At 48.8% G+C, this 18,383-nt stretch overlaps 1 protein-coding gene across 13 annotated transcripts in view; it reads right to left on the reverse strand.

The window, feature by feature from the left end:
• Positions 1-18,383, reverse strand: part of PTPRT (protein tyrosine phosphatase receptor type T) — a 1,044,320-nt gene that overhangs the window by 52,128 nt on the left and 973,809 nt on the right. For 8 of the 13 annotated variants that reach the window (XM_049100205.1, XM_035705866.2, XM_035705865.2 and 5 more), the window contains 4 exons: positions 17,109-17,185; positions 8,960-8,996; positions 7,472-7,569; positions 4,262-4,378 (listed from right to left, as the gene is read on the reverse strand). In XM_049100205.1, the coding sequence (XP_048956162.1) occupies positions 4,262-4,378; positions 7,472-7,569; positions 8,960-8,996; positions 17,109-17,185 (329 nt within the window). Of the gene's footprint in view, positions 1-4,261; positions 4,379-5,101; positions 5,162-7,471; positions 7,570-8,959; positions 8,997-17,108; positions 17,186-18,383 lie in introns of all 13 variants that reach the window. The other 5 variants (XM_035705859.2, XM_049100203.1, XM_035705863.2 and 2 more) reach the window with 1 other exon arrangement.

Consider the following 18,383-nt stretch of genomic DNA (forward strand, 5'->3'; position numbering starts at 1 on the left):
ACATGCCTGTCCAGCACCCATGGGGAGCATGCCTGCTGCACAGAGGAACCAGCCTCCCTGCTCCCAGGGAGGAAAGGACCCTGCCAGGTGAGCAACGCTTGCCACACAGGATGACTTCTGTGATCTGCTGCATCCAGGAGCCATGGAAGTCAACAATGTATTAGTAGTGGCTTTGCTGCAGGACTTCTCAGAGCCTTTAGTGGGCTCAGGAACACTCTGTATCCCCAAGGGGGTGTTGTAACACACTCACAGTGTTTATCCAAGGGACTCTCTTTTGACAAGGGACTTATAATCAGAACAGACTCAGAGAAAGGTTCATCCAAAACATCGAGTTCGAGTCATTTCCAGTGGAACATGAGGCCTTTCAGTGACTGGGGTCCCTCACTGTCTCCAGGGCTTTCAAATTAAAAAAAAATGTCAAACTCCTTGATTCATTAGATTCTTATTTAGAATTATAAGATAGGAAACAAATAAAAGCAGAGCTTCTCTGACTGATGGAAGCAGTGGGGCCTGGGGCTCCGGTTGCTTCCCCTTCCCCTCTCACCATTCAGAGACACCCTCCAGGCTAAGAGCATGTCTCTGACCAGTCCCTACAGTGTCAGGTGTCACCTCGGAGCCTGTGTCCTCACCTACTTTCTCCTACCTTGCAATCTCCTGCAGATATGTAGAGAGCACTGAATAGGAAGAGTGTTTGATTATTCTTTCAGCTAAGGAATATTCACCAAGGGTTCTCTATAGTGCCAACCCTTGTGTTAGGCACTGTGAAGGCAGAAACAAAAGCCACAGTCCCTGTCCCTGGAACAGCTCATGGTCTAGCTGGAGAGGCACACTCCTAAGTGGATAGTCCCACTGAAGTGCTTAAAGGAGTGTCAGGTAATCCCATCTGGGGAAGGAGAAATCAGAGAAGGCTTCCTGGAGGAGGTGATGTGTGACCTGAGGCTTCAAATACATTAATAGTGAAAATAACAGGTAACATTTATCAAGCACAGACTGCGTGCCTGTTACTCTTCTGAACCTTTCAATGTATTAACTCATTTGATCCTCATCTCAGTCCTTACACTGTTAACTCTGTTGTATGGATGAGGAAATTGAGGGTAAGCCAGGTTAAGGAATGCAGCCAGGTCACACAACTAGTCAGCTGTAACCCAGTCTGGACCCTGGCTGTTGGACCCCACGGTCTGCACTGCTCGTCACTACGAGACACTGATGCCTGACTGTTGCCCAGTGGAAGAGTCGGCGGGACTCCTAGGCAGAGAGGCAGCACAGGCAAGGAGATGGGGACAGCACGTGCATGGACTCTCACACACAGGGCACCCCCAGGACAGAATGGAAGACAAGCAAGGGTAGACAGAGGGACGGGGGTGGGAGGCTGGGCGTGTTGGATCCTGGAAGGCCTTGATTAGGGAGCTATGGGGCGGTTGCCCAGGTGATTGCACAGAGGGGAAGTGCATGGTCAGGATTGTACCGGCTGCTACAGGAGCATGGAGGTGAGTGGGTGTGTTGGGGGGCAGTGCAGAGAGTACTGGTGCTGCCTCCCCTCCCAGATTCCCTTTCCTGGGCCAGGGTTTCATACCCAGCTCTTCTGAGTCTTGGCTGCAGACACCCATAGCTACCTCTTCCATCAGAGAATTGCCCAGCCGACCAGGAGCCCCTTCCCCTGGGAGTCTAGGGGGACAGGCAGCTGGCATTCATTTATCAAGCACAGACTGCGTGCCTGTTACTCTTCTGAACCTTTCAATGGTTCAGATCTGTGAACAGGACAGGACAGCAGCTGACAGGACAGCAGAGTGACCAGTGGACTTGGTGAGTCTGCCCAGGGCTGAGGGATTTCCTGGGAAGGGGGATTTTTGGTGCCAAAGCCAGGATGGTCCTGGGCACACCAGGACGTTGACCCTCATGGAGGAACAGAAGCCCCTGTGCCTCCGGACAGGATCAACTGTGTGGTGGGGTTCATGCCCCAGAGCTCCTGGGGGATCCAGCTGACTCTGGTCTCGGGCTGAGAGCACGCCCTGGCTTGGCTCCTTCCACTGCCCTGACCCTCCTCCCCTCCACCCCCCCCTTCTCAGAGCTCTTCCTCAATGCTTCGGCTAGGGCACCCAAAGCCCTGCCTCAGGCTCGGCTTCCCAGAAACACAAACTAAAATGGGGCGAGACTAGGGGCAGAGAATCCCACAGGAGGCTGAGGCAGTCCAGGCCTGAGCATGCAAAGGCTAGATGGCCGCCCTGATGGATGAGGTGAAATAGGAGAAGAGGAAGCAGCTTCAGGAACACTCAGTTTTTCATTCAATTCTCCAGGTCAATTCAGCCCCAGGCAGCCCAGGCTCGAGCCCTCACCACCTCCCCTGTGGTCACATGTCAGGGGTCCTCTCTCCCCATGGGACTGCGCTCTCTTCAAGGGCAGACACATCTTTCTGAGTCCCCAGCTCAGCAAGTGATTTTAGAGCTAAAGCCCCAGGCAGTGTTTGCTGAGCACCTGCCTACCATCTCCAAGGCTTCCCAGCTCAGGAGTCCCTGCTACTCATCTCACTCCCGACACTAACTGTGGATGTGCCAGATGAGATGGGGGCGCCGCTAGGTCCTCTGCCTCAGCCTGTGTTCCTAGGCCTCGGCTGTAGGAGTCCTGGCTGCTGGTGACTTCCCTTTCTCTGGAGAAGGGCCCTCAGCTGGCAGGACCCAACCTGCACTGCAGGGGACCTCTCAGGGGCTGGTCCACAGTCAGTGGGTGGATTAAGGCAAGGAGGCCAACTTTGTGGTGCAGGCCATGCCCTGGCAGCTCCCGTGGATCAGGCCTAGGTTAGACTCTGCTGAAGACTCTGTCCTCGCTCAGGCCCCCCTGACCTTCCCTCTCCTGTTTCCCTCTCTCTCTCTTACAAGTTTCTCTTGAGAGTGGTCCCTGGATACACCATATGCACCCAAATCCTCATCTCAGGCTCTGCTTCTAAGGAACCCAACCTAAGGCCATGTTGATATACCTGTTCCTTCCTCCTTGTCACAGGGAAGTGCCCTTCCCTCCTGGCTCTTCACCTGAGTCCATAGATACGGGCTTTTAGGAGCACGGGGCTTGGAGGGGGAGCTTCCAGGAGCAGCATGTCCTCTGTCGGCCATGCGTGCAGGTAGGGTACCATGCATACGCCTGCTTCGGTCCTTACAAGGATTTGTCTGAACCCCAACAGCACAGCTCTCAGAGCAGTGAACCCCCACTGCTTCTGCATCCTCGGGTCTGTGGCCACTTGGTCCATTAGTGCAGATGCTTCAAAAAATGGCCAGTGTGGACTAGTAGAAGGGGCAGTGAGCTTCAAGTCAGGGGCAGAGGAGGGAATGTGGTTCAGCCAGCTTGCAGTTGGGCAACTGTGGACAACTGACCCGCATGCTCTGTGCCTAATTTTCTTCACCTATAAGATGGGAGTAATAATACTACCTCCCTCAAGAGGTTGTTGGATTTGAATGAGTTCATGCATGAGAAGCACTTTGAAAAGCACCTGTCTTAGTAATTGCTCAATAAATGTTAGCTATAATGTTATAATAGGAATTAAGTGATAAATCTGACTTGCAATCTCGCTCTTGCTCATCTAGCTCCTGCCAGCCCAGCCTCCTTTCAATGTCTAGACCAGCATTTCTCAATCCCAACATCATTGACATTTTGGGCCAGGTAATCCTTTGTTTTGGGGGGCTGGGGTATCCTGTGCATTGCAGAGATTCATCAGCATCGCTGGCCTCCATCCACAGATGCCAGCAACACCCCTCCTTCCTCAGGTTTGAAAACCAAAACTGTCCCTAGACATTGCCCAACTTCCCCTAGGGAACAAAATCACCACCAGTTGAAAACCCACAGGCCTAGAACATGTTGAAATCTTCTTTCCCCTTGACTCTGTGTGCTTCTTTCTTTCTGCCCTGGCATAGTGTTCCTCTCCCCTCAGCCAGATCCTTCTCATCCTTCATCGTCTGCCTAAGTGGCTCCTCCTCCAGGAAGCCCTCTCTGACTGCCTTGTCTTCCTGTCTCCACTCGTGGCAGCTTTTTTTCCATGGCTTTCATCACCATATGGCATCAGTCCATTTATCTGTCTGTTGAATTCTGTTTGCCCCTCTCACTAGAAGGGGGAATCCTGTGTAGCAGGATCTACATCCAACTGGACTGCTGATCCGTCCCTGGTGCCAAGCACAGGGTGGGCACAGAGCAGACCCTCATTCAGCATATGACCCGAATGAACAAACAAGTCGGCTTGCCCAGTGGACAGGCTGCCCACAGCCACTGGGAAGCTTACCTTCTGGACTGTGAAGGTGCGTATGACATATTCTGCTAGGGGCTCTGTCTCAATCAGGCTGACTTTGATGTCTCCATAGACCTCTGTGTCATCCGGCCAGTACCGTACACACTTCACCTGTGAGGAAAGACAGGGACAAGGATGGATGAGTGGGTGGCTGAGTGTGAGCAGCCGCCTTGTCTGGCCTTCCTGTTCAGATAAACCCAAGGGCGATTTTGGTGGCATTTCGGTCCAAGGGGCTCTCAGCTGGCCAGGGACTAGCAAACTGCACAGGGGCCACGCTCTCTCCCAAAGGAACTGGAGCCGTGAGGATAATGGTAGTACCTTCTTTTGCAGAGCTCCTTAAAATTTCCAAGTCCATTATCACACTAGGTGATCGAATCGATCAAGGTGTGAGATAGGCAGGTGGCGTTACCCCACTTACAGATGGAAACAATGCTTGAGTTTGGAGGTCTGGTACCTGGTCCAAGGTCACATGGCCAGTTTCCTACCTCTGGCTGAGCCCTCTTTCTGCTAGATCGGGTGGGGCAGCTGGGCGGCGTCAGCAGTGCAGAGATGAGAATAAAAGGTGGGAAGCAGCGAGGGCGTGGAAGCAGAAGTAGTGGGGAGAGGGCCATTACTATTCAGAGGTGGTAACTAGGGGCTGGAAGGAGAAAGGTTCTCAGTTGGGAGAAGGATGCAAGGAGCGGGACTCAAAGGGAAGACTTTGCACAAGGCTCTATGCCCGGGCGGTGGGTGCAGATGCTAAGCGACAAGCCAGTCCCACATTGGACTCTACATCACACTCCGCGGGAGGAAAAAGAGATCACTGTTTTCCCCTAAAAAGAACAAAAGCATTACCATTCCGGGGGACGCCGCGCGGCCTAGAGTGGCATTTCCCACAGTGTGTTCCGCTGGGTGCTAATAGGTGTTAGGTAAAAAAAAACAAGAAACAAAAAAAACAAACAAAAAAAGGTTTTGTGGTCAAATGAGTTTGGGAAATGCTGGATTAAACAAAGTTAAACAGGCCGCTCTGCTACAAGACTCCTCAGCTCGTTGAACGTGCTAACGCTAGTGTGTGTTCGACTCTCCGAGAGGGGCAAAGAGGGCACAGCATTTCCCAAACGTATTTAACCATGGAACCCTCTTCTCACTAGGTATCCTGCAGACTAGCATCCCATGGAACCCACTTAGGGAAACGCTGGCATAGCGCAACAGGCTTTGCAGGCAAATGGATGCGTTGCTTGGTTCTAACACTCAGCAGCTGTGTAGTTTCCAGAAAGTGCTGAAATCTGAGGCTCAACTTCCTATTAATAATGATAGCTAACCCTTACTGACAGCTTACTATGTCTCACACTGCTTCCTAAGTGGTCTATGAGTTCCTTACATGTATTATTTTAATCGCTTATCGCTACAACCTTACACAGATGTGATTATTACCCAACTTTACAGATGAGGAATCAGAAGTGTTGAGGGCCTAAGAAGATTGTCCAAGGTCAGGAAGGGATGGAGCCAGGATGCAAAGCCAGGCCACCTGAATAATTACCAGAAACACTGCCTCCCTCTTGTAGTTGTCGGGAATGAAAATGAATATTAAAGTGCATCATAGGCGTCTGGCATAGTGCTTGGCTCCTAGCGGGATTTCCATCAAGATATTGCTCTCCTGATCCCTCTCCAAATCCAAATTAGATTCATCATCTATCCATCAAGGGAATCTGTCTCCAATATGGGATAGGCTATACTATAGGCTGGAATTTGCCTCTGAATTCTTAAATCCTAGCCTAGCCTGTTTGTCCCCAGCAGCTGCTCTGCAGGCCTAGGTCCTTGGGAAGTAGCTGTGAATGGAGGGGTCATGACACTAGCACAAGAATTAAGAGGCAGAGATTGTGGCCAGGCTCTGGCTGAGAGACTAAAGGACAGTTACTCCAGCCCTTTGGGCTTGTTTCCTCATCTGTAAAACTGGGGAGGGGACGAGGTGAGAGTGGGCTCGAGGATCAAGTCTCTCCTGGTCCCAGAACCCTATGAGGTCACGAGATGTACACATCCCTTTCCTGGCTTATGATTCTCTCTTTCCCATCATCTTGGAGGCCGAGACTCTTTACTTTAATGGACTATCTGGTTCTTTGCCAAAACAAAAACTTACCTGCCCACTCTTCAGTTAGTTCATATGGTAAGTAGAGGAGAGGCCCTCTTCATTCTAGTGTTTGGCACCCTATCTTTCGACCCAGCAGCCCACCCGCCCACATGCCACAGTTTACCGAGTCAGCAAAAGCAAGCTGGGAATAGCAGTCCCACTTCCAAGCCCTAGGAGTAGCTAAAGATGACATAGGAGAAAGTCGAGATAGAGCAGAGCAGGAGACCAAGGCCTGAGCCCTGAGGAATATTGAGGTTTAGAGGTAAGGGAACAAAGGGTGGATGCTCTGAGAGGCTGAGTTCGATGGGAAGAAAGAAGTGGCTTTTGGATTTGTCAACATGAAGGATGCTGGTGATGTTGACCATATCACATGGGTGGGATGGAGGGAGTAGTTACGTTGGAGAGGAAAGAAGAGAACGAGAGTGGAGAAACAGAGCCTGTATGTGAGTCTTTAGAGTCTGGCAGAAAGGTAGGGACAAGAGAATCCTTTTTGTTGGCGTGTTTTATATTTTCAGGAGGAAGGTATTCAGGACATTTCTATGTCCCGGGGAATAATCTAGCAACAGGAAAAAGAGTTACTTTTCAAATGAGAAAATTCTTGAGTAGGATCTGTGATTCAAGGCACTGGGATTGCCTTGGAAAGGGCAAGAGTCACTTCCTCTATCGAATGAGGCTGAGCTACGTTAGAAACAGCAGATATTTTACCGTTTGGGTCAACAAAAATGGCCTTTTTCTTTAATTTTAATTTTTTTTATGGTTTGCCCTGATAACAGAGGGGAAGAATGAGAAGATGATTGCAGATGCAAGTAGGACTGTGGCTTTGGGGTGTGAAGATGAGAGTTCATGTCTATATGGCTTTAATTTCCCCAAAGGGCATGAGATGACGTCATCAACGGAGCGGAGCGAGGGAGGAGGAAGGGATGACTTGGAGGGAAAGGCCGTACTCCTCAAATGGGAAGAGGGCTGAGGATTTCTCCCACGCAGGCTGTTGTGAGGGTGAGCTGCTAGACCCCCGGGGGCACGGGGCACAGAGCAGAGAGGTGCTCTGGAGGGCAGTGCCAGCAACCTCTGTCCGGGTAACTGCGGGAGGGGCTTACCCTGCCCACTTCCACGAGGTTTGTGACCATGACGATGCTGGCTGAGTTCTCCTGCCAGATCATTCTCCAAAAGTCCTTGACAGTCTCTTGCATTGGACCTGCCGACAGAGAAGGTGACAGGGTCAAAGACCACACGTGCAAGGAGGCAGCCGAGAGGCCGCCCCTCCTGGTGGGTCAGTCCATGCTCAGCACAGGTGAGCGAGAGTGAGGCCAGATGATCCTTGCTGGGACTCCTGAGTCGCTGAGACTGGGGCCACAGTGTGGAAAAGAAAAGGGGCATTCCAAACTAGCATGGTCTGCGGCATCCACTGCAAACGTCAACAGCTCTTCCTCCTCCCTCTGCCGGCGTCCTGCTCAGGTGCTGTCCCTCAGCCCCTACTTGGCTTCCCACTCATCACCTTGTAGGGACTATATTATGAGTTAATGATATAACTTAAGGGAGTTTTCATACAAATCCAGCTCTGAAACCTCAGTGAGAGACAGGGAGGAAATTGGGGTTGCAGGGGGCGAAGAGGACCTAATGCTGCCAGGCACCCGATGCTCATACTATAAAGAGTTAGAGGCCCAATTTTGAGCTTGAAAGACACAAGGAGCATTCCTCTGGAGCCCACGTGGGAGGGAGGGAGGGAAAAAGACATGGACGAGGAAAGCGAGATAGGATCTGAGAGTCCAAAGCAATTTCCTTGAAAATTTCTCTTTCAATGTCCTGGGCCTTCATCGCTTTTCCAATTACAACAGTAATACATGTGTTTGATATAAAAATCTACATAGCATTTTTCTGTGTATATATAGGTACTTATGTATTTGCTATAATAAGTGAATTACTATATGCATTTTTACATGTATCATTATTAAATGCATTTTTGCATGCTCCTAAAAATCCTTAACCAAGCATGATACATGTTCACTGCATGATTTTCTATAATATAGAAGCATCGCACTTTATTGAAGCAATCTACCAACTGTTAGGCATTTAAGATTTTTCACTTTTTTTCCTATTGCAGATAACACGGTGAAGAGTATCTTTATATATGTCACTGTCCACAGATATAATTATCCTCAGGATTTCCTCTCCAAAGGGTTTGGGAGGTAGGGTCCTTTTTTAAACCTCTGATAGTGTACTGCCAAGTTGTTTTCTAGAATGGCTGACTAGTTCTCTCTCCTAGGCACATGCTCATCAAGGAGATAAGACACCATCAGTTCCAGTTCTGGATGGTGGATACTGTTGGCACCTGCCCGAGGCTGGGGCTTCTGGTCTTGCCCTGTCTATGACCCTTTCCTAGCGCCACCTCCTTTATCTCTCACTCATGTCCCTCCCCCTAGAGCTGAATTTGTCACCTCTTTCCTTCCCACACAAACAAATGGATGCTCCCAGGGATCCCTGGAGGCTCTCCAGCCTACTCCTGTGTGACTTCTTTGCTGGCAGAAACCCATTTCTCTCTTCCAGTAAAGCATGAGGACCCTTTCAAGGAAAAGGAGCGGACTTACCCTGAGTTGCAATGTAGTGCCGAGGTCGATGGTATCCCTGCATGACAGGAGAGAAGCATGGTGAACAGAGAAGCACGGTGAAGGGCCTCCAGTCAAAGCTTGAAAACACCAGAGTATTAATAGTCATCCCTTCCAAGATAGGCTTTACTCACAGGCTTAAAATGAGAATCGCATCAGGCACTTCCCAGAGAAGTGGCAAAAATTACATAAGATAATGCAGGTAAAGCGCTTATTAAATCACTAAATGTGGGGTTCCTGGGTGGCTCAGTGGTTGAGCGTCTGCCTTTGGCTCTGTTGTGATCCTAGGATCCTGGGATCTAGTCCCACGGGGAGGCTGCTTCTCCCTCTGCCTATGTCTCTACCTCTCTCTCTGTCTCTCATAAATAAATAAATAAAATCTTTTTAAAAAATCACTAAATGTTAGCTATTATAAATAAATATATAAATCACTAAATGTTAGCTGTTAGTTACTTGGGAGGGGCCCATATAAGGCTTGCCTTGGAGGCAAAACTGAGTGGCTCTTACTTATGCCCATGTACCCAGAAAGAGGTAGAGAAGGAACGTGGGCGTTACTGACAAAAAGTCTTCCCTAAGTATAATTGCGTGTGGAACACTGTGTGAGTCTCTATAGAGGACCTGATAGAAGAAAACAACTGCATTGTTGGCCCCTTCCATGAGTAATAATTAGAAAAAAAAATTCAGAAAGAATACCACCGTGCTTCTCTGTGCCATAGGGCTGGGCTTGGGACTGGAAGTCCCATTCACCAGGAGGGCCCCGTACAGGTGTGACCTAGGGGCGGGTGAGACTACTTTCTGAGTTGGAGACCAGTTTCTGATATCCCTGTACATTTCGCTGTCCCAGGAGGCCCCACCGTGCTCTGCTGTGGGGTTGCTCTGTGCTCCATAACCCTAATCATTGGGGAAGAGGTTGAAGACAGCCTTCTCTTTTGCCTGGGTACGATGATACAGGATCCCTTTTCTAGCTCCAGAGAGGAATTATATCGTACTGGGTAGAGTTCAAGTTTTGGACAATGATTTGCATTTAGTACATACCACTGAACATAATATGTGAATGAATACATGAGCGAATGAACGAATGGATGGATCTATACATTTTCAAACTAGAGATGCCAGTAATGGAGCCTGCTGGTGGAGAGGTTAGCGAGAGCCCTGAAATCCACTCTCCTTCATGGTTCTCTCTCAGGAGAGAACGAGCCCTAATGTTAGATGAATACCTAGTTTTGTCTCAAATTCTGGTGATCAGTCTTTCTGTCCCGTCGGGGTAGATGAGCTGCCTCAAGGTCCTCTCACTTGGGAAACGAGCCAGAATTGCCATCTGTATGGTTTATGGTGAAACAGACGTGGCATCCCTGAAGTCCTGGATCCACTTTCTGATTCAAAGACTGGGTTTTGAGTCCCCTGTGTATTTCTCTACCTTGGTCTTCCCCTTGCTCCAGAAATACTTAGTAGGTACCTTTCGATTGCTGGGCATACTCTAGAGATGCCAGAGTTCACTGTCAGCACCAACCCAGGGCCGGTGGCGTGGCCAGAACTGGCAGGCTAACCACAGTCACTAGGAATCATCAGTGCCCCTAAAGTCTTCATTTGAGTGGTCCTAGCTCCTTAATGAAGTTATCAGCTTCTTGAGGACAAACACTGCCTCCTAAGTTTAAAAAAATGTTTCATAAATAAATAAATAAATAAATAAATAAATAAATAAATAAATAAAAATAAAAAATAAAAAAATGTTTCCATAGAGGGGCAACTGGGTGGCACAGTCCAGTGAGCATCTGGTTCTTGGTTTTGAGTTAAGTCATGATCTCAGGGTCATGACTAGAGCCCCATGTTGCGTTGGGATCTGCGCTCAGCATGCAGTCTGCTTGAGATTCTCTCTCCCTCTCCCTTTGCTCCTCCTGCTTACGCTCACCCTCTCCCTAAAGTAAATAAATATTAATTTTTTTTCCCATAGAGCCTAGCACAGTGTAAGACTCAGAGCAAATGTCCCGTGAATGAGTGGCTCTAGACCCAATTGCCGGGGTCTGAATCCTGGCTCTGACCTTTATGAACTGTGTGGTCTCAAGCAAGTACTTAACCTTCTTATGCCTCAATTGATTTTTTGCCATCAAATGAGGGTACTTATATACATACAGTGTTGCTGTTTAGATTATAGGGCAGTTACTCTGTGCCAGGCACTATTCTAAGACTTAACATATATGACTTTATATTATTTTATCAGTTATCTGGCAAACATTTATTGGGTGCCTACTGTGACTAAGTGTCCTTGTTGGCCACTTGGGAGATGGCAAGCTCAGAAGCCCTTTCCTCCTCATTGCTCTGCTTCTACCAGAAAACTGAGCCCCTCTTTGAGATAAGAGAAGTAGGAAGGGAGGTAAGAGGGACCAGAAGCTATCTGTTCCTTCAAGTCAAGATGGTTAGGGTTTCCCAGGTTTGAAGGAGGAATTAGGCTCTGGGAGTTTTCTTCGGTAGGTTTGGGAACAAGAAACTAGTCCCCCAGAGTGTAGACGGATGTGGTTTCTCAAGCCCACCTTCTTCCATTACCAGCATCATGATGCCTCATTACAGCCCTGTCCTTCCCGACCCAGGCCACGGCACCTGCCACTTGCTGGCCTCCCTGCCTCCAGTCTGGTCCTGTCTTCCATCTGCTTCCAGCCAGAGTGAACTCTCCAGTGCACATCTAGTTACTTCCCCACTGAACAGCCTGCAATGGCTCCCCACTGTCTACACAATAATGTCCAAATGTCTTAGCTCAGGACGAGCCATAGCCTTGCTGCCAGTTGTCCCTCTCCATCTCCTCCCATGGGCCCTATATCCCAGCTTTCCTGCACTGCACTTCAAACGAGACCTCCCTCCTCTTAAGCAGTCCTGTGGGCTTTTGCATGTGCCCCACGAACATACAACACGAGCTGCACTAGAGTTTTTGTACTTTTCTCCCATGGACCATAGCACATGCCACTTGGAGCTGGGTGCAGTTTTCAGTAAAGGCTGGTAGGTGGCATACACACATAAACAGGTCTTTGATACCACTTGTCATGGTATCCCCATTTCCTCCCTCCAGTGGCATTCTCTGTTCCCACTGCTCTGCCCCCGGCTCACGTGCTGTCTTGCCCTTCTTCAGAAACAGGAGTCACATTTCCATCTAGAGGCCTTCACGCTGGCCATTCTCCGTGCCTGTTGCATCAGTCCCCAGTTAACTGGCTGCTTTGCTCTCTCCCTCCATCCTGGCTTCTGCTGGGTTGCTAGTCACTTCCACAGAGAGCCACCTCTGACTACCCTGTCCAACGCTTTCACGATTCTCTGGGTTAATTTTCTTCAGGGTCCTTATCCCCAGGAGCATAATGTTCCTTGGTGATGTACCTACTCACGGTTGGTCTCCCCAGTGGAACAAGAGTGCCAACAGGGCAGGGCTGTGTCCGGTTTGCTGGTGGCTGTGTCCCCAGCACAGAGAAGTCTTCCTGGGCCATCAGCCTCAATAAAAACATACCAAAGGCATGCATACATGCGTGCCGTGTGCCTGTCTGCACCCTGCATGTGAGGGAAAAGGCCCTCTGGTCCCCAAGACCCCAGCCAGTCCCCAAAGAGAAAAGGTTCCAACCACAGGACACCTCAGCAAGAGAGATTAAAGGAAATGTATTGCTCAACTGGGCTTTACTGGGGATTTGCCAAGAACTGGTACAGAAAACTTCCTAACCTTAAAAGAACTTTGAGTTCATTTAAGTCCCACCTACACAGCACACAGATCGACTGCAAACCAGCACCGGGCCTGCCTCCATCCGTCTGTGAGCAATGGGAAAGAGGCTTGCATCCAAAACGCATTTATCTCACTCTGAACTCATGCATCTGTTACTTACTGGGGACCCAGATACGATATTTATTTCCAGACTGGTAATTTATAACAGATTCAAGTGGCCAATACATTCTCGGGTGTGCAAACAAACCCGCCAGCGGGATGGTTCAGATGGTAGCAGAACCGTGGCCTCTGGAGGCACAGACAGGGCTGGCCCCATCCAGCTCATTATCCAAATGGAGCTGTTTTAATGGATCCTCAAGATCCAATTGTGGATAAATGATTCCAGCATGGGCAGTTAGCTCTGCTGAGAGCAGACGTCCAGGAGGATTTCAGCCGGGGTAGAGACCAGGGCAAAAGAGTGAGGACCTCGAGCCATCCAGGGTGTGTCTTGCCAGGAATTCCCAAGGATGATAGGAATTTTAAGTTTGCTGGAGTACACAGTAGGTTCACAATTAACGTGATTCCCCACCCTGTATGGGTAACGTACTGGGAGGTGCTTGTGCTTGGTATCTTCTCTATTCCTCAATGATCTCACTTTTACCTTCCATACTCAGCTCTGTGCCATGGATGGATGCTGATCTGTATGGACTACATCATGGGCTTCCATGGCTTCTGGCTTCCAGTTGGGTTTGGCCAATGGGGGGCAGACGCAGGAGCCCAGACCAACCAACGATGTTGATTTCCCCTATTTCTGTTCCAACCCTCGGTAACCCCTCTGCCCCCTGTTACTTCCTTTGAGTGAGCCTCTGTTTCCTAACAGGAGACTGATATTCTGCTAGGATAGCATTATTATCCTACTTTACAGATATCAGAACAAGTAAATACTTTACCAAGATCATAAGGCTAGAAAGTAGAAAGGCCTGGACTCCAGAGGCCCAACAAGGGCTGAATTCATGACTTTGGGCTCATGAAACTGACTCTAAGCACTGAGATCCAGTGGAGGCCAGTGTCACATATGAAGACAGCATCTAGCAGAGGCTATTTGGCCCATCTGCGTGATCTGCTTCTTTGAAAGGGATGAGATTGTGGGGTGTCCCTAGCACACAGAGAACTGGATTCTAACCATGTAACCTTGAGCAAGGACCTTAACCTCATAACCACAATACCTGGTTTCTTCTCCTGAAAGGCTTGCAGAATGCAGCATAATGAAAGGACCTGGCAGGAATGGGAGGCATTTTCAGTGTTGATGTTGCAGAGATTCACCTGCACTTCAGGCAATTCCATTTGTTGCCTGTACCATACCAAAGTGCATGCTGGCTGTGACTGTAGTGCTCCTGCAACTTTGTTTATCTAGCAAAGTATCTGTCTAGGAAAGTTAACTTTTGTGGGAGGGTTACCACTCAGATGGCAAATGCTGCATACAGCACTGTGGGCCCCAAGGACACAGCTGAGACAAGGTCAAGGGGAAACCGGAAGGAAGTAGTTCAGTCTGGTTAACCGCATGCTGAGTTCCCACTATGTGCTGGCTGCAAGGTGCTGTTGGCAGCTGGCAGGGAGGGGCAGGAGGAAAGGCTCTGGACTGGGAATTACTATGGTCTAGTTCCTAGTTTGGTTTTACTTCTGACTAGCTGCATGGCCTTACTAAAGCTTTATAATATATTATTATTATTATTATTATTATTATTAATTTGGAAAGGAAGAGACCGAGGGTAGGAGGGGACAGAGGGAGAGAGAGAGAAAGAGAGAGAGAGAATCCCAAGCAATCTCCACACTCAGCACAGAGCCGGACATGGGGCTTGACCTCATGACCCCAATATCATGACTTGATTCGAAATCAAGAGTCGGGTGCTTAACCAGTGGACCCACCCAGGCACCTCAAGCTTTGCAGTCTCTTTAAACCTCAGCTTCTCTATCTGAAAAGTGGGGATGATTACCTAATTTGGGGGGCTACTGAAGGGTCTCCATGGACAGACTCCCTTAATACCACCCTTCATGGGGCCCAAACATGATTAATTTAGAGCCACTGGCTGTTGTCCTAGCTTTACTGTTATTATTTAAGCCAGCAGAACATGGAGGGGAAGCCACCCCTGATTCAGACTTCTGCTCTCTCCTCCACATCCTAGCAGTGTGATCTGGATAACTTCCATAATCAATCAGGGGCCTCAGCTAATTCATCTGGAAATGGGTAGTAATCACACTTATGAGGTTGTGGTACTAGTTCAAGTAATGTTGATACACAAGAGGTGATCTTAGGTTACTATCAATCCTTCTTGCCTGTTGGACTCTTACTCACTGGCTACGGCAGCACTGTGTTACCTCATCCAGGAAGGCTTCCCTGACTATCCACCCCTACCCCAACCAATGCTTTGGTTTTCCTTTATGTTCCCATAGGCCCTGCTCTGTGAAGGTCTCTTTTCTTACCTAACTCCTTCACCAGACCTGGTCCCTTTTCAGGTCTGGATTTCTAGTACACAGTAGAGGACCTGCTCAGCATTTGGAAAATGAATACTAGATGCATGAGGGAGAGGCCAGAGGTATGATGGGTGGATATTCAGAATGCATTCTCCAGGCTCAAAGACAGGCTGTTCTGAACTGGCCATCTTCTTGTGAACTTTCCTAGAAGGGCCATGGGGACAGAGACTGTGTCTACCTTGACTTCCACTGAAACTCTAGCCCCAGGTCCTGACCACGGGAAGGCCCTCTGTATGCCAGGGTCCAGGTGAACCCAAAACCACTCTGGGTGTTTCAGACACAAGGAATTCAGCCTGGGAAGCTGGTGACATAGGTTACAGAGGAGCTGAGATGCTAACCAGGGAACAGAGTGACAGCCCTGAGATTGGCACCAGCAGGAGGCTGTAACCACCCTTGGAACTAGTGGATGATGGGAGACAGAGAAGCTGCCAGCCCAGAGAGGTGGAAATTCTGGTGGGTGTGCCTGGTAGGAGCTGGCTCCATGGCTGGGATGCAGCCACTGCTGGAGCTGCCACCCAAAGAAGTAAGAGGGGAAGATGATACCAGATTTCCTTTCGCCTTCCAATCTCCCATCAGCACCTTCCTTGTAGGGGTTGTCCTGCTCTCCTTCCTGACCCCCCTCCCACACACACACTCAAAGGCACGTTCTCTCTCACATACACAATCATATAAACAATGCAAAGCAGAACGGGGAAGGACAAGAAACATATCTGAGAGCAAACAGACAAATGACTAATGCAAGGCTCCATAAATATTTGTTGAATCAATGAATCATCTGGATCAGCCTAGATTATGGGGAATTCAAACGCATACCACTCCATCTCATAGCCTGTCTATAAAAACACTTGGGCATCGGAGAGACCAAGGTGATCTCCTTCATTCATCAAGCCCTCAGGCCCCTAGCGGAGGTCCTGAGAAGCCTGGCTTGCATCCGCTATGACAGGACATCTGTCTGTGATGGCTGTGCTCGCCCTTTGCAAACTGTCTCACTCCTTTGGTGAAGCAGCCCCTTTCCTACCAGGGTGTCTGAATCCCAGACTCTCCGTCCTTGGATCTATCTTACCCTTGGTGATAGATAAATCATCCCAAGGCTCTGCTCTGAACAGGTCACCTCCATGATCAAAAACTTTCAATAGCTTTTTCTTGTCTACAGAGTCAAGTCCGGCTTTCTACGTGTGATCGTGAATCACCAATGATCTAGCTCAAAACTTACTTTCCACTGTTCCCATGATATAGCCTCTGCTCCCTTCAACCCGAGCTGCTACATACTTTCTGCTTCCAGCTGCGACATCTTGGCTTGTGCTGCCCTAACCAGAAGCCCATCTTCTTCCTCTTTAATTTTAAATTCATCCTGTGCTTGAAGCTTTGGTTCATATCACATTTTGCATTCCTGATGGAAGAAGTGATTTTTTTCGCCCACCTCTGAATCCCTGCAGCATTTTATCTGAACATATGACACTTACCACTTTCCAGTTTGCCCTGGAATTATTGATGTGCATAGCTTATCTTCCTGCTCAGGTTTTAAAGGGTAGAGACCATGGCACCTTTAGCTTTATGGTTCCCAGAGCATCTGGCACACAGCAAGCACTTTTAAATTTGTGTTGCATAAATGGCTATACCTTCAAATGAATGAATGGATGGACAAACAGACACACGTATAAATGAATCAATGGGTGAATGAACAAGACAGGCAACTGTCCTGGGAGCCCACAGAGCAGGCTACTCCAGCCAGCCCCAAAGAGGATGCAGCTTTAGGCAGAAAATCAACATGGGTTATGCTAATCACACAAATTAGGGAGGAGCCAGACCTCTCTGGACATGTTTTGGGAAGGCCCCCTTGTCGGGGAGAAACTGGGGGATGGCCACAGGTCTCGGGCCTGGTACAACCAACCCCAGAGCCCAGCTACCCAGCCCCGTGAAGATTCTCACATCAATGTAGTTGGCGTTGATGTAGTCAGAATGCGGGTCTCCATCCAGCACCAGCAGCCTCACCCGGGAATGGTCATCTGCAGAGAGAGAAGAGAAAACAAGGCGGTGGTGGTAAGGGGCCTGCGGTGAGGGGCACTGCCCTCCTGCAGAGCTACCATGTATTAGTACGGGCATCATGCTGCTTCTCACTCACTCTCTCGTTTGACCCCTGGCCCCACCCCATCTTCATCCCCTTTTACAGATGAGGCAGTTGAGGCTTAGGGAGATCACTGTGCCTTAAAAAGTACTGCGTGTACTCCTCTTTTTCCACCTGCCCTTCTAATGCTGCCATTACCTACCTGGGTGAGTCTCCTGCTTCTTTAAGTCTTAGTGATTTTTGTCATTAAAAGGGCAGTAGAAATACTTTCTTTACAGGGCAGTGAGAGAGAAAGATCAAAACACTCCGGAGGCGAGAAGTGTCGGATCCGAAGTAATATGCTCCATTTTCATTATTGCTTAAAAATGGCAAATTTACCTATTTTCCACATGTGCACAAATGCTTTTCTTTTGCCTCTTGGAGAATTGTTGCAAATAGATTGTTGGCCACATATTGTTATCAATACATTCATTCAAGTGAAGCTGGCTCCATCAGTATAAAAGAGGTCATCAATAACTAAAAACGTGTTACGGAGAATACCATTTCAAACACAATCCAGGCATAAACAAGATTTGCAGGGTTTAGTCAATGGCACAGTTAGTTCAAATAACATCAAATAAAAACCATTAAAAAAAAAAAAACCCTTGTGCAGAAGAATCAGGCTAATCCTTTACAACTAATTAAAGTACGCTGTGACATGCTAACAGACACACACAGACAGAAACCCTGGCTGGGTCTAGTGGGAAGAGGGGCTCAGCTTGCTGTCCAGGTCACTGTCATCCATCACTACATGTCTCTGCATCCTCTGTCTGCTCTAGGATAGGGCTAGGGTTCCCAGCAAGGGGGCTGAAGGGCTCTGAGCATCTGGCCAGTGTCCCCAGAGTCAGGAGGTTGGGTCAGCATATCCTGCTAAGACTGAGGCAGCAACCATTTGCTTCGACGTGGATGGAGCTGGAGGGTATTATGCTGAATGAAATAAGTCAATCCCAGAAGGACAAACATTATATGGTCTCATTCATTTGGGGAATATAAAAAAATAGTGACAGGGAATAAAGGGGAAAGGAGAAAAAATGAGTGGGAAATATCAGAAAGGGAGACAGAACATGAGAGACTCCTAACTCTGGGAAACGAACTAGGGG

This window comes from Canis lupus, chromosome 24 (assembly GCF_003254725.2).
Source record: "Canis lupus dingo isolate Sandy chromosome 24, ASM325472v2, whole genome shotgun sequence".
Classification (NCBI taxonomy): domain Eukaryota; kingdom Metazoa; phylum Chordata; class Mammalia; order Carnivora; family Canidae; genus Canis; species Canis lupus.